Source organism: Cebus imitator, unplaced genomic scaffold, assembly GCF_001604975.1.
Source record: "Cebus imitator isolate Cc_AM_T3 unplaced genomic scaffold, Cebus_imitator-1.0 Scaffold10, whole genome shotgun sequence".
Lineage (NCBI taxonomy): Eukaryota > Metazoa > Chordata > Mammalia > Primates > Cebidae > Cebus > Cebus imitator.
Window position 1 is genome coordinate 5,392,090 of NW_016107325.1, and position 13,745 is coordinate 5,405,834.

General features: G+C 39.8%; 1 protein-coding gene across 1 annotated transcript; it reads left to right on the forward strand.

The window, feature by feature from the left end:
• Positions 1 to 225: 225 nt before the first annotated feature.
• LOC108317390 (heterogeneous nuclear ribonucleoproteins C1/C2-like) lies at positions 226 to 13,461 on the forward strand. The gene is made up of 2 exons (XM_037745872.1): positions 226 to 270; positions 12,686 to 13,461. Exon 2 carries the CDS (start codon positions 12,687 to 12,689, stop codon positions 13,200 to 13,202), a length of 516 nt encoding a protein of 171 aa, XP_037601800.1. The 5' UTR covers positions 226 to 270; position 12,686; the 3' UTR covers positions 13,203 to 13,461.
• The last annotated feature ends 284 nt before the right edge of the window (positions 13,462 to 13,745 follow it).

Sequence of the window (13,745 nt, forward strand, 5' to 3'; positions counted from 1 at the left end):
ATTTGGCATTTTCCTTTCTGCATTATTCTCAGGCTCCTCCCATGGGCTTTATCACTTCCCACACTCACTTGTGCCACATACTCTCCTGAACTCTGTCCCCAGTGTTACAATTACATTTAATGAGGCAAGATATTCTGGGGGGTAGGGGGGCAGGGGCTCACTCTGTCGCCCAGGTTGAGTGCAGTGGCGCATTCTCGGCTCCCTGAAGGTTTAACCTCCTGAGCTCAAGCAATCCTCCTGCCTCAGCCTCCCAAGTTGCTGACACTACAGGCATGCATCACCAAGCCCAGCTAATTTTTGTTTTTGTAGATGCGGTTTTGCCATGGAGACCATGCTGGTCTCAAACACCTGAGCTGAAGCCATTCACCCTCCTCAGCCACCCAAAGGGCTGGGATTACAAGCATGAGCCATCATATCTGGCCAAGATAACTCTTTATCAGAAACACTTAGGAACAAGTTTGTCTTCCCCTCCCTATCTCTAGAGCCCCAAGTTGCAGAAATTTTCAAACCCATAGTCTTTCAAAATCCCACAATCTCTCCAAGCCTCCCATTTCTCTACAGTCATTCTTACAGGAGACACCAATACCGGAAGCTATTTGGGCCTTGGCAACACCAATCACTGGGCATGACAGCAAGTCTTAAAACCAGGAAGGAGGAGGGGGCAATAAAAGTGCCCACAAGTGGAGAAGCTTACCATCTTCATACAGATCTCAGCTCTCTGCAGCCCCTCTCCTTGCTCTCTGGCTTTCTCTTTATAATTGCTGCAGTAGTCCTCTACAAGGTATAGCTCTGATATAACACTTCAGAACACATTAACCATCATGACAACCTCATGGAAGACACTTTTTTCCTTTCTCCTGTGGTATGGACTGGACCAGTAACTGTTTCTCCTTCCAATCACACACACACACACACACACACACACACACACACACACACACACACACTTCTCAAGATGAAAAAGCTCATGTGATAAGACTTGCTGCCTTCTTCCATGATTCATTTCCCCCTTTTCCATATGCTGTCTGCCTACATAAATACCTTTAGCCTGTTCATTAATTTCCTAGTAAATGTATTTGATTATTCCCTCTATTCCTTTTTTCAAACACTCCATTTGCTTTTTAGAAGTTTTAGCTCTAACCTTATGCTCTCTATCTCTCTAACCCTGCAGTGATTGTCACTGTCTTTCTGTGTTTCTCTTTCCTCAAAGTCTTGTAAAATAGAACATACTGCAAAGCAGTGGTGTTCCTGGGATTTAGCATTTGGGGTGGCAGATGGGGTAGTAACAAATCTGCTTGTGGGGGCTGGGTACATCCCCCAGCACTCCCAACCCATTGCATACATTTTAAATTAAAAATATTAAAGATAATAGAATTAAAAGCACATTAATATGCCACTTAATCTATTTAGGAGAAGTTGAGAAAACAAACTCTTTAATACTTAACCTAGCACAACTCACGTATAGCTAAACATAATCCCCTTGATCAGGAAGCAGGTATGAGAGATTTCACTTTTGTGGTATGACTAAAACTCAGCCATTGATGAAGAAAGCATTGGCAAATGCAGCTCCAGGACAAGAAGTTAAAGTTGGCTGTCAATCATGTTTCATTTGGACTCTGTTTTTGAACCCTGGTTTTTACTCACTGTTTTCACTCAAACTATCCACAGACCCATTTGTTAATAAGACCAGGATTCTTATTGCTAAATCTTAATGTTATGTTCTTTTTTATGTATTCCTCATTTAGATTGTAAACTCTCTTAGGAGTAAGGACTGTCAGTCTGTTCCATGAGATGCCAGTGTGCACAGTAGGAGGGAAGTGGAGCACCTCCCATCTTCGAGCAATATGCACTGTGCAGGCATGTCACCTGTTCATTCTTCTGTAATCATTACAACCACCTATGTTCATAGTTGTCAATATGGAAGCCCATAAAGGCGAAGTAATTTTACCAAGATCGCAAAACTAGTAAGAGAGCTTAGATGCAAACCCAAGTCTTGACTGTAAAGCTTACACCACACTGTGCCACTCAGTGCTGCATGAATACAGGATGAGTGATCGATAAATGAATGAATCAATCCATCCTGGACCCAAGGCACTTAAATTCTGCCAGTTCTACTCTCTGATTGCAAAATAAAGGGTGGCTACTTAACAGCAGATGTGAATGAAAAGAATGACATTGACCTCTAAATTAAAATTTTCAACATTTAGATATGCAAAAAACAACAGCAATAACTCTCCTTAAAATACTAGAAGCTGTTATCAGTTTTGTTATCCCATCTGAGAATTGACTGAATGAAAACAGAATGACTAAGAGATGCCTGGGTCAATGTCATAGGGGCTATTGTCAATCTAGAATTAGAACCAAGAACCTTTGAAAGTGGCATCCTCTGTCCATCAATCCATAATTTTTAAAATACTAATGCACAATTTTTCACCACAAGCACTAATGGAAACTGCACCAGGAGTAAAACTTTATTATCTATTAACCAATATTGAATACCTATTAAGGATAGACATTGTGTGGGCACTGTTGGGTTTTCTAGAGTGAAAGAGCAGACTTCAGCTCCAGCCTCCTTTGTGATGTAACCACAGTGAAGCTAGAGAATTACATCAAGCACTGCAGATGGTATAGACTATCCTAATTGCAATTCCAAATTGCACTAAATGCTTTTCTAAATAGAAAAAGACTCAGATAAATTAATCTGAAAGGACATAAAATTGCAGTCATGGGGAGATAAATCTTTCATTAGCAAATCTTTCCATTTTGCCTGACCACTTCTAAGTAACTTTTAGATCACTAAGGACACACACACACACACACACACACACACACAAACACACACACACACAATTTTCCATGGCTTACGGAAAAAATAAAAGCATTTCCATTCTGTTCTGTGTCTTTTAAAGAATTCCCTGAGGAATTCTTTAAGTTGAGGCAAATCAGCACACATAAATACATCCATTTACCATCGACTTGAAAACTAGAATTGCTGGTCAATTCAGGCAGCATGCAGCAAAATGTTTTCTCCAGGTTTCCTTGAAGAGATAAAAATATTGTGAAAAATTCGAAGGAGTGTATATACTGAGTTGCAGGGTTTGATGTGCTAGCCTCTAACGGACCATATTTCCATGCACCATAAAGACTGCTGCTTTATGCCAAGTCTACATGCTGTGCCATCAGAATGAAATAAGCCAAAGAAAAATCATAGTAAAAATGGCTACCATTTATAGGGCATTTAGCACGGGCAGACACTACCCTAAGCACTATACTTGCATTACGTCATGTAATTCTCATAATCACTCCAGGATGTAAGCATTATTTTCCTCATTTTACAAAATAAAAAATGGAGTCTCAGAGAAGTTAAGCAGATCACTTAAGGTCACACAGCTAACAAGTGATGAAGCTCTATGAAACTTGGTGCCTTTCCTCTGAATGCAATGCAACATTTCCACAGGTACAACTGTGCTGTCAATAAGACCACCTGGCCTTCCCTCCCAGCTCAATAATGTAGTTACTGCCAAGCTTCAGATAGGATTCTCTATCAAAAATGCTTTAAAAGAACCACAGATTTTCAGCAAAGACACAGAACTGCTAAAGCAAAGACACAGAAGCTGTTCCCACCTATTATATGGCCATTTATTTGCCTCTTCCTCATGACTCACTTCTGCACAAATCTATACTGTAATGAAAAATCCACAATGAAGAAAGCAAACTATTTGTGCTCCACCTCTAGATGGACAAAAAGATGAAGAGGCATACTGACACACTCACAGACACACACACACCCAAATGGAAAACACAGATTTGTTTTGACAACCTATTGTACTACAAAAATATTTATGAATGTAAGCTGCAGCAAAGTGCATCTATCTTCCAAAAGCACACATACCCGCCAAAGGCTGCTGAGATTCAGGAAGGTGAGAATACCCTCCCATTTAACTGCCTTCAGGCTAAGGGGGGCACAAGAGGGAAGCCTCCAGTTTTCCATTATCAGGGTTTCTCATAATGTCATTCTTTTCACAGAACATTCTTATTCTTCACATCCACTGTTAAGTGACCACCCTTTATTTTGCAATCAGAGAGTTGAGCTGGCAGAACTGAAGTGCCTTGGCAGCTGCAGAGATGAAACTCAACTGAACAAACAGATTCTTAAGTGATGCTTAGACGGAAGAACTTGGACATGGTTCAGATTTTTTAAAAATTCACTTAAATGTGTGATTGAATCCTGCTCATTACCCTCTCGGCAGTATATTATATATTCAGCTCTTTTATTGTATAATAATATTGAAGGTAGAAAATAAAAAGGGTACAATATTACCAACTCTTATTATAAAAGAGCAGCTTTGTCATAAACAATAGTCAATAAATGCATATAAGTTAATTTTTCATAGCAATCTATAACCAGAAATTGAAATATGCTATTTTATTATTTGATCCAAATTTCTTGAGACAAATCCTTCTGTGTGGTAATAAGACTAAAGTTTTGTAGTAAACAGTGTGTGAGAAGGTGCAGGCCCAATTTTAGAATGTTGCTTAATGAGGACCAATGACAGATGACTTTACTACAGCACTGCCCGCCACCTCTCAGACCACATTTCCAAACACTCCTCTCCCCTCACGTTGCTCCAGACATTTAGACCAATTTTTTTTTTATTTCGATAGGCTTTTGATGAGCAGGTAGTGTTTGGTTACATAAGTTCTTTAGCGTTCATGTCTGAAATTTTGGTGCAGCCATCACATAAGCAATGTACCCAGTGCATAGTCTTTTAGACCCATTTATTTTACATGAAAGTCCCAAGCATGTCCCCCTCTCACAGTCATTGAATTTGCTATTTCCTCTGCCTTAAACACTCTTACACTAGACAGTCATGTGGCTTAAACCCTCACTTCTTTTAAGTGTCTCCTCCAATGTTACCTTCCATCTTCACCCATCACTCTCCATCCTCCTAACCTACTTAATTAGTTTCTTCATATTTGCATCAGTGGATGTATATTTGTTTGATTGCTGACTTTGTTCTCCCACTTGAAGGTAAGTTCCAAGGTCAAAGGGACTCTGCTCATTGCAGTAACCCCAGCACCTGGATTAGTACTTGCACATAGCAAATGCTCATGAATGAATAAAATGAATGAATATCCCCAGAGCCAGCTTAAGGCTGGGGGGTACAGTGGGGTGCTGGTATAAGATGTCCATCTATAAAAGGGGGCTGAAGCTTAACTGAAAAGATAGTGATATAAAGAATATTTATTTTAGAATTCCTCTGCAAATGTTTAGAGGGAATACTTTGATAAACCACATAAGTCAGGGGGAGGATGAGCCACTGTCCCACAAGGGGTGTTGGCTAAACTGCCCTGAAGAAGGGTAAGTATTCACTATAGGGATCTTCTACTGAGTGGCGTTTTCAAGTTTGAGTCAATTTGCTTGGGTCTAATTAAGAGAGGTTAAAAACAGCCACCAGTGGTTCTTTTTCTCATCCCTTCCCTATGTCTTGCTCAGTCTCTCCTCTACATAAATATTGCATGAATAGTTAAATAATACCAGTTTGAAGGTATGTCATATCATCAATCTATCCTGTGTACCTACATACCTTTCTTCTGTTCAAGAATCTACAGTGCATCTCTATTACCTTCTGTATCACATTCAAACTCCTCAGCTTGGCCCTTAATCCCTAGAACCCATGAATATGTTACCTTACATGGCAAAAGGGACTTTGCAGATAGAAGTAAGGTTCTGAACCTTAAAACAGGGAGATTAGGAAATTATTCTGTATTCTCTAGCTGGACCCAATATAATCACAGGGGCCCTTAAGAGTGGAAGAGAAAGGCAGAAGAATCAGAGTGATACAGCAGATGAGTGAGGCACTGGAGTAACTTAAAGTATGAGAAAGACTCAAACCACCATTGCCAGCTTTGAAGATCGAGCAAGGGATCCATCAGTGAAGAAGGCAGGTGGCCTCCAAAAGCTGAGAACAACTACCATCGAACAGCCAGCAAAAAAACAGAACCCTCAGTCCTATAACTACATGGAAGTGAATTCTGCCAAGAACTTAAATGAGCACAGTTGCAGATTCTCCTTCATAGCATAACTGCACCAAAACATTCACGTTTGTCTTATGAATTCCAAGCCGGGAAACCAGTTGAGCCCACTAGACTTCAGGCCTAGAGAACTATAAGATAATACATTTGTGTTGTCTTAAACTACTACATTAGTGATACTTTGTTATGGCAGCAATAAAAAACTAAAGCAAGACCTTTAGCAATCTGGATCCAACTTATGTATCCAAAACATCCCAGTGCTCTGAAACATGAATCCACTGCTCCAGTCAACCTGGTCTCCTTTCAGTCCTTAAACATGCTCATTTGTTTTTAATCCCATACTGCCCCTCCACTCGAGCCATTTTTCCTGCCATACCAATTCAAATCTGGTGCTCCAAGGCTTAGTCAGATGCAAGTCCCACCTCTCACTTTTTAATTGGTTGCTCAATATGACTTTCCACTTAGGGACTTCCAAGTATCACAATATGCTTCAAAAAATATATATATTTGGGGGCCAGGCCCAGTGGGTCTCACCTGTAATCTCAGTGCTTTTGGGGAGCTGAGGTTGGAGGATGGCATGAGCCTAGGATTTCAAGACTGCAGTGAGCAATGATCATACCACTGCGTTCCAGCCTTGGCAACAGAGTGAGGCCCTATCTCTGAAGATAAACAAACAAAGAAACAAAATACATACTTTTGTCAAGTGTCTTTATCATTTTCTTTCCCAACAACACTTTAAGCCCTCTGTGAGCAGAAAATACATCTCCTTTGTTTCTGGCAAAACATAAAACAACAGATAAACAGGAAACATTTCTTAGGTACTTGCTCGCTTTACTTTAAAAGCCCCATCTGGAGATTTTTACATATAGAGAATATTTTCTAATTTGCTAAAATTACAAAATTTGAAAAAAAGTTTTCACAGCATAGTTGATTCTAGCTTGTATCAAGGATCAGATGTGCAGAGTCCTAACAGATATAATCCGGTGACAGGAAGTACTTAATTGCATTCATATCTATAAACTGGATATTCCTTGCAAGTCAGAGTTCTCACCTAACACCTGCTTTCCCACTTTATCCTGTTTCTGAGGACTTCAGTGCTAACAACATGAAAATCATAATTATACCATGTGGGGACAGCTCACCAACTCAAATGACAGCAGTATTGTGTGTGTGTGTTTTTTTATTGCATTTTAGGTTTTGGGATACATATGAAGAACATGCAGGATTGTTGCATAGGTACATACATGGCAATGTGGTTTGCTGCCTTCCTTCCCATCACCTATATCTGGCATTTCTCCCCATGTTATCTCTCCCCAACTCCTCAACCCCCGTCTCTCCCCTAGTTCCCCGCCACAGACCTCAGTGTGTGATGCTCCCCTCCCTGTGTCCATGTGTTCTCATTGTTCAACACTGGCCTATGAGTGAGACATGCGGTGTCTTATTGCCTAATTAACATCTCCAGCTTTCATTACAGTAGACAGACCAGAAAAACAATGAAACCTGTTGTCCTCTCAAGAATAAGCTCTCATTTTTCGTATTAAAGAGAAGTTGGGCTGAGTGCTGTGGCTCATGCCTGTAAACCTCACACGCTTTGGGAGGCCAAGGCAGGAGAATCTCTTGAAGCCAGAAGTTCGAGACTAGCCTGAACTCCATCTCTACAAAAAATTAAAATATAGAAAATTAGCCAGGCAAGGTGGTACATGCCTGTAATCCTAGCTACTTGGTTGGCTGAGGTGGGAGGCTCACTTGAGCCTGAGAGGTCTAGGTTGCAGTTAGCTATGATGATTCTACTTTATTCTAGCCTGGGTGACAGAGCGAGACCATCTCTAAAAATAAGAAAAAAATAGAAAAAGAAAAAATACAGAGAATTTGAAGTTTTCATCTTGATTCTAAGAGGCTTTTGTTTTTTTAATGTACAAAAAAACTAAAATAATGTAAATTTGGGAGGTTTTTAAAATTAAAATATCATGTTATCACAAGAAAGATGAAGATTCCTTGCTTTGCCCTTGGGCAACCAAAAAAATTAAAATCTGTTTTTAATTCCAAAAAAACAAAAGAACTTGCTGGAAATAACAATGCTTAGTGCTTGCAACCAAAGCCAATTTACACTGTTATTATATCCATTCAAATTCTAAAGCCTACAGAAACTTCTTTGTTAGGGCAAAAGGGGAAAATTCCACCTCAGGACAGTTATTCAAGATGAAAGAAAAGTGTATCTTCAGTGAGAGAACTGCTTGCTGTCACAGATTTCTTGCTAATGTTTTTAAAAATTATGGGCTTAACTTTTTTGGTTTTCTGGTAGTTGAATCTGCTGTCACCTCCTCTCTTTTTAGGCTTGCCTTCATTGCTGTTCACATTCAGATCAACAGAAGGAGGCATCTTGAAACCGGATGACAGAGCAACTTGAGGCAAATTTAAGTTAACATTAAAAGTCTGTTTCAGATAATGAGAATCATTCACTCCCATATATGACGCATATGCTTCCTGGGCTGACTTATGAAGAAAGTAGTTCTTTTCCACTAATTTTACAAACCAAGACTGAATGTCAGACATTTTAGACCAGGAGAAGTCAAATTCACTTAATGGAATCTTGAGTTGCTTCAGGTAACAAAGGAAACCCAATGCTTCTGAGCAAAATATGAGCAAGGCATGTTCTCTTTCATTTAGGGCCCTGGCTATTGCCCTCCCACAATGAACATATTCCTTAGGTCCTTAGGGTCATTTGGAGAATTACATTGAACAGTCCAGCCGGTAATATCTAGCCCTCTCCCTGCCTCATCTGTACACAATATCCCTGAATCTGCATTACAGAACTGGAAAAATGTAATTGTACACATAATTTTGCTTCTGCAAATGAATGGCCAAGGTAGGCAAGACAATGTAGTTCAGCAACTCATAGTGGTATTTTACAGACCTACAAAATGAAAAGAAGACCATCAGTTTCTTCCTTCAGTTCTCCTTAAGAAATATAAAGAACAAAAGGAATCTCTTTTCAGAGGACAAACAACGTATCCCTGCTCAGGACTATCAACTGTTGGAGTAGCTTTATCATTATCAACACCAGCATCCATCTGTTCCTTTTTTTTTTTTTTTTAATCCTTGACAGGTCTTCAAGTTTTTTAGTTGTGTGGCAGAAATGGGCATAGTCTCCATGTTCAAAGAAATTTAATAATTTGCTTTAATTTCTCTTCAAACCCAACATCCAAGATACCATTTAGCCTCATCCATAACCAGACACTGTAAATTTTTATACTTAAATCCTGTGGAATTCCACATACAGTCCAGGAGATGGCCTGGTGTGACCATAACAGTGTTGATCCCATTTGCAAGCTTCTGTACTTCCACAGATCTGTTACTGCCACACATTATCAACCCATGCATGTGCACATGCTGAGTCATTAGCTCATTAAGAACACGAAAAGTCTGCAAGACAAGCTGTTCAATTAGTGAGATAATAAAGACTCCATTCCTGGACATGAATTTTAACTTAACAATGAGTTCAAATGTAGGGATGAGAAATGCCAGGGTTTTTGCCTCTGCTGGTCGTGTAGCTACTGAAAGATTCTGTCTTCCATTAGTGGTCCATCATTTTTATGCTAAATTTCAGTTATGTTGGTAAAGCCCATTTCTATTATTGCCTTCAAAGTGTTTTCACTGACAAAATTAGTCAGAGAAGCAAATGAAATATCCTCAACTCCCTCTTTGACTGACTTCCCCACAGTTTTCTGTTTCTTCAGGAGCCTTGATACCAACTTCTTTGGATTTCCCTTTGTTTTCAGTTTTTGCTTTTTTTGTATCACAACCAGCATTAGTCACCATTTTTCTCTTGTTCTTCTTTTCTTCTTCGATTCTGAATCTAGAGACTGCATTGCTGCTTCTGCACTGGTTAATATGGTAGATTTCCAGTTTTCTTTAACTTTTACATTTTCTACTATTTCTTTAAACATGTCTCCATTTGGGGCTTCTGACTCCATCTCTATAAAAAACTACAAAAATGGACCGGGTGTGATGGCACATGCCTATGGTCCCAGCTACTTGGGAGACTGAGGTGGGAGGATTGCTTGAGCCCAAGAAATCAAGGCTGCAGTGAGCTAAGATTGTGCTACTCCACTCCAGCCTGGACAATAGAGTGAGACCCAGTTTCCAAAAAAAAAAAAAAAAAGAGAAAAAAAAAAAAAAAAAAAAAAAAAAAAAAAAGGCAGTGGGAGGGGGGCAAAGGATATGAATAGACATTTCTCAAGATAACAATATGGAAATTTCCAAAAAAAACTAAAAATAGAACTTTACAGTATGATCCAGAATTCCTATTTATCCAAAGGAAAGGAAATCAGTATACCAAAGGAATACCTCCATGTTGTTGCAAATCATTGAATATCATTTTGTAATGTCTGAATAGTACTCCATTGTGTATATGTACCACATGTTTCTTATCCATTCATCTGTCAATGGACACTTAGATTGCTTCCAAATCTTAGCAATTGTAAACAGTGCTGCAACAAACATAGGAGTGCAGACATCTCTTTGATATATTGATTTCCTTTTTGGGGGTATACATTCAGCAATGGCATTGCTTAATCACATAGCTCAATTTTTAGTTTTGTGAGGAACCTCCAAACTGTTCCCCATATGGTTGCACTAATTTACATTCCCACCAACAGAGTTCAGGGGCTCTCTCTCCTCCACGTCCTCACCAGCATGTGTTATTGCCTGTCTTTTGGATATAAGACATTTAACTGGGGTAATAAAAAAAAAAAAAAAAAGCAAGCTCACAATCATACAATATTTTAGGAATTTTTTTAACTTCTCCACCTCCCACTGTTTCTTCTGGCACATCTCCATTTTGAGTCTCTGATAGGCTCACATCTGAGGACCCCTGTGGCTTTAGGTTTCACTGCCACCATTTGAAGTTCTGTGTCTCCATCTTCTTTCACAGGAGTTTCATCCACAGGTAAGATGTGGTCTCACGGAGGCACCTTCACATCTTCACAGCAGCACCACTGTTTAGGTCCTCTGCTCTCCAAAAGGCTTTTCATTAATATGCATGGCACTGAACAAACTTGCTTTATGGTCCTCATATAAACAAGCTGAAAGGTAGCAAGTTGTAAAATATCCATTATACTGTTCAGTATTTAAAAACATGTCTTTGTGAATTTTATTTATCTTATAATTATCCTCATTGCACTCTTACAGATGATAACCAACAGATTTAGACATTATTTGGTAAGAAAACATTTTTTATACTAATGCTACCAACTTTTATTATAAATTGCATCTATTTTAATACAGAGTCATTCAGGGAACACCTACTGAGTACTTACTATGTGGTTAAAACCTTCCACTTGCCATGTGTAGTTTAAGATTAAAACTCGGTGTTTCCCCTTCTTCTCAGCACACAAGATACACACCATGAGGTCTGGGTTCTGTGACCTTGTTCATGCTGTTCTCTTTGCCTAAAATTGTTCTATCTCCTAACTCCCCCAGCCTAGTTAATTAATTCTAATTCAACCTTTGGAACTCAGTATAGTGTCACCTCATCTAGGAAGCTTCCTTACCTGCCCCCACTTCACTTAGACTGCCTTACTCCCTAAACATTACATCTTTTTTGAGAGCAGGAATGAAATCTCTATCAGTTTTGTAACTTTGACCTAAAATTGTGCCTGACTTGTAGTAGAATCTCAATAAATACCTGTTGAAAGGAAAAATTTTAAGCGTAGTGGTTAACTCCTCAAGTAGGTTGTAAGAAAGTCAAAACATGCATGCAAATATTAAATATCAGCATCAAATGTATCACAGTATACATCAGATGTATATCACAAGATACATCCTGGAGCTGCTATACAAACTACCACAAATGTGGTAGCTCAAAACAGAAATGCATTCTCTCACAATTCTAGAGGTCAGAAGTCCAAAACCAAGATGCTGAGAGGTCCATGCTTCCTCCAAGCATTCTAGGGTAGATTTCTTTCCATGCCTCCCTCCTAGTTTCTAATGGCAGCTGGCAATCCCAGTGTTCCTTGGAATTGCAGCATTCCAATTTCTAGCTCTTTCCTTACATTGCCTTCTCTTCTGTGTGTCTATCTTATAAAGATATATGTGGGCCATTTTGTGAAGAGACGAAGACTGAGCGGTTGTGTCCGCGTTGCCGACCTCAAGCAGCAATCGGCTTCTCCATGTAGAACCCAGGAGTAGGAGACCCAGAATCGAATCTCTTCTCCCTCCTCCCTCCTGTGAGATTTTTTTGATCTTCAGCTACATTTTCAGCTTTGTGAGAAACCTTATCATCAAATATGATTGCCAGCAACATTACCAATAAGACAGATCCTCACTCCATGAACTCCCGTGTGTTCATTGGGAATCTCAACACTCTCGTGGTCAAGAAATCTGACGTGGAGGCAATCTTTTCGAAGTATGGCAAAATTGTGGGCTGCTCTGTTCATAAAGGCTTTGCCTTCGTTCAATATGTTAATGAGAGAAATGCCCAGGCTGCTGCAGCAGGAGAGGATGACAGAATGATTACTGGCCAAGTTTTAGAGCTGGCTGCAGAGCCAAAAGGGAACCGAGGAAAAGCAGGTGTGAAACGATCTGCAGCGGAGATGTACGGCTCCTCTTTTGACTTGGACTATGACTTTCAACGTGATTATTATGACAGGATGTACAGTTACCCAGCACGCGTACCTCCTCCTCCTCCTATTGCTCGGGCTGTAGTGCCCTCGAAACGTCAGCGTGTATCAGGAAACACCTCACCAAGGGGCAAAACTGGCTTCAATTCTAAGAGTGGACAGTGGGGATCTTCCAAGTCTGGAAAGTTGAAAGGAGAGGACCTTCAGGCCATTAAGAAGGAACTAACCCAGGCAAAACAAAAAGTGGATTCTCTCCTGGAAAACCTGGAAAAAACTGAAAAGGAACAGAGCAAACAAGTAGTAGAGATGAAGGATGGTAAGTCAGAGGAGGAGCAGAGCAGCAGCTCTGTGAAGAAAGATGAGACTAATGTGAAGATGGAGTCTGAGGGGGGTGCAGATGACTCTGCTGAGGAGGGGGACCTACTGGATGATGATGATAATGAAGATCGGGGGGATGACCAGCTGGAGTTGATCAAGGATGATGAAAAAGAGCCTGAGGAAGGAGAGGATGACAGAGAGAGTGCCAATGGCAAGGATGACTCTTAAGCACATAGTGGGGTTTAGAAATCTTATCCCATTATTTCTTTACCGAGGCGCTTCTCTAAGATCAAATTTTTCACCAGATCCTCTCCCCTAGTATCTTCAGCACATGCTCCCTGTTCTCCCCGTCCTTGTCCTTCCCATGTTCATTAATTCATATTTCCCTGCACCTAGTCCCATTTTCACTTCCTTGGACGCTCCTAGTAGTTTTGTTAAGTCTTACCCTGTAATTTTTGCTTTTAATTTTGATACCTCTTTATGACTTCACAATAAAAAGGATGTATGGTTTAAAAAAAAAAAAAAAGATATATGTGATGGCATTTTGTGCCTACTCAGATAATTCAGGATAAATCCCTCCTTTCAAGATTCTTAATCACATCTTTTGCCATATAAGGTAATATTTCCTTTTTTTTTTCCACCATATAGGGTAATATTCACAGGTTCCAGAGAGTAGGATGTGTACATGTTTTCAGGACCACCATTCAATACATTACAGTGTGTGTAAGCGAGGCATCCAGGAAAGTCATGACAATTCAAAAGGAAGAGAGT

Bases quoted from the DNA above. Each gene is read 5' to 3' on its own strand.
- LOC108317390 (XM_037745872.1), top strand. From the start codon at position 12,687: ATGTACAGTTACCCAGCACGCGTACCTCCTCCTCCTCCTATTGCTCGG.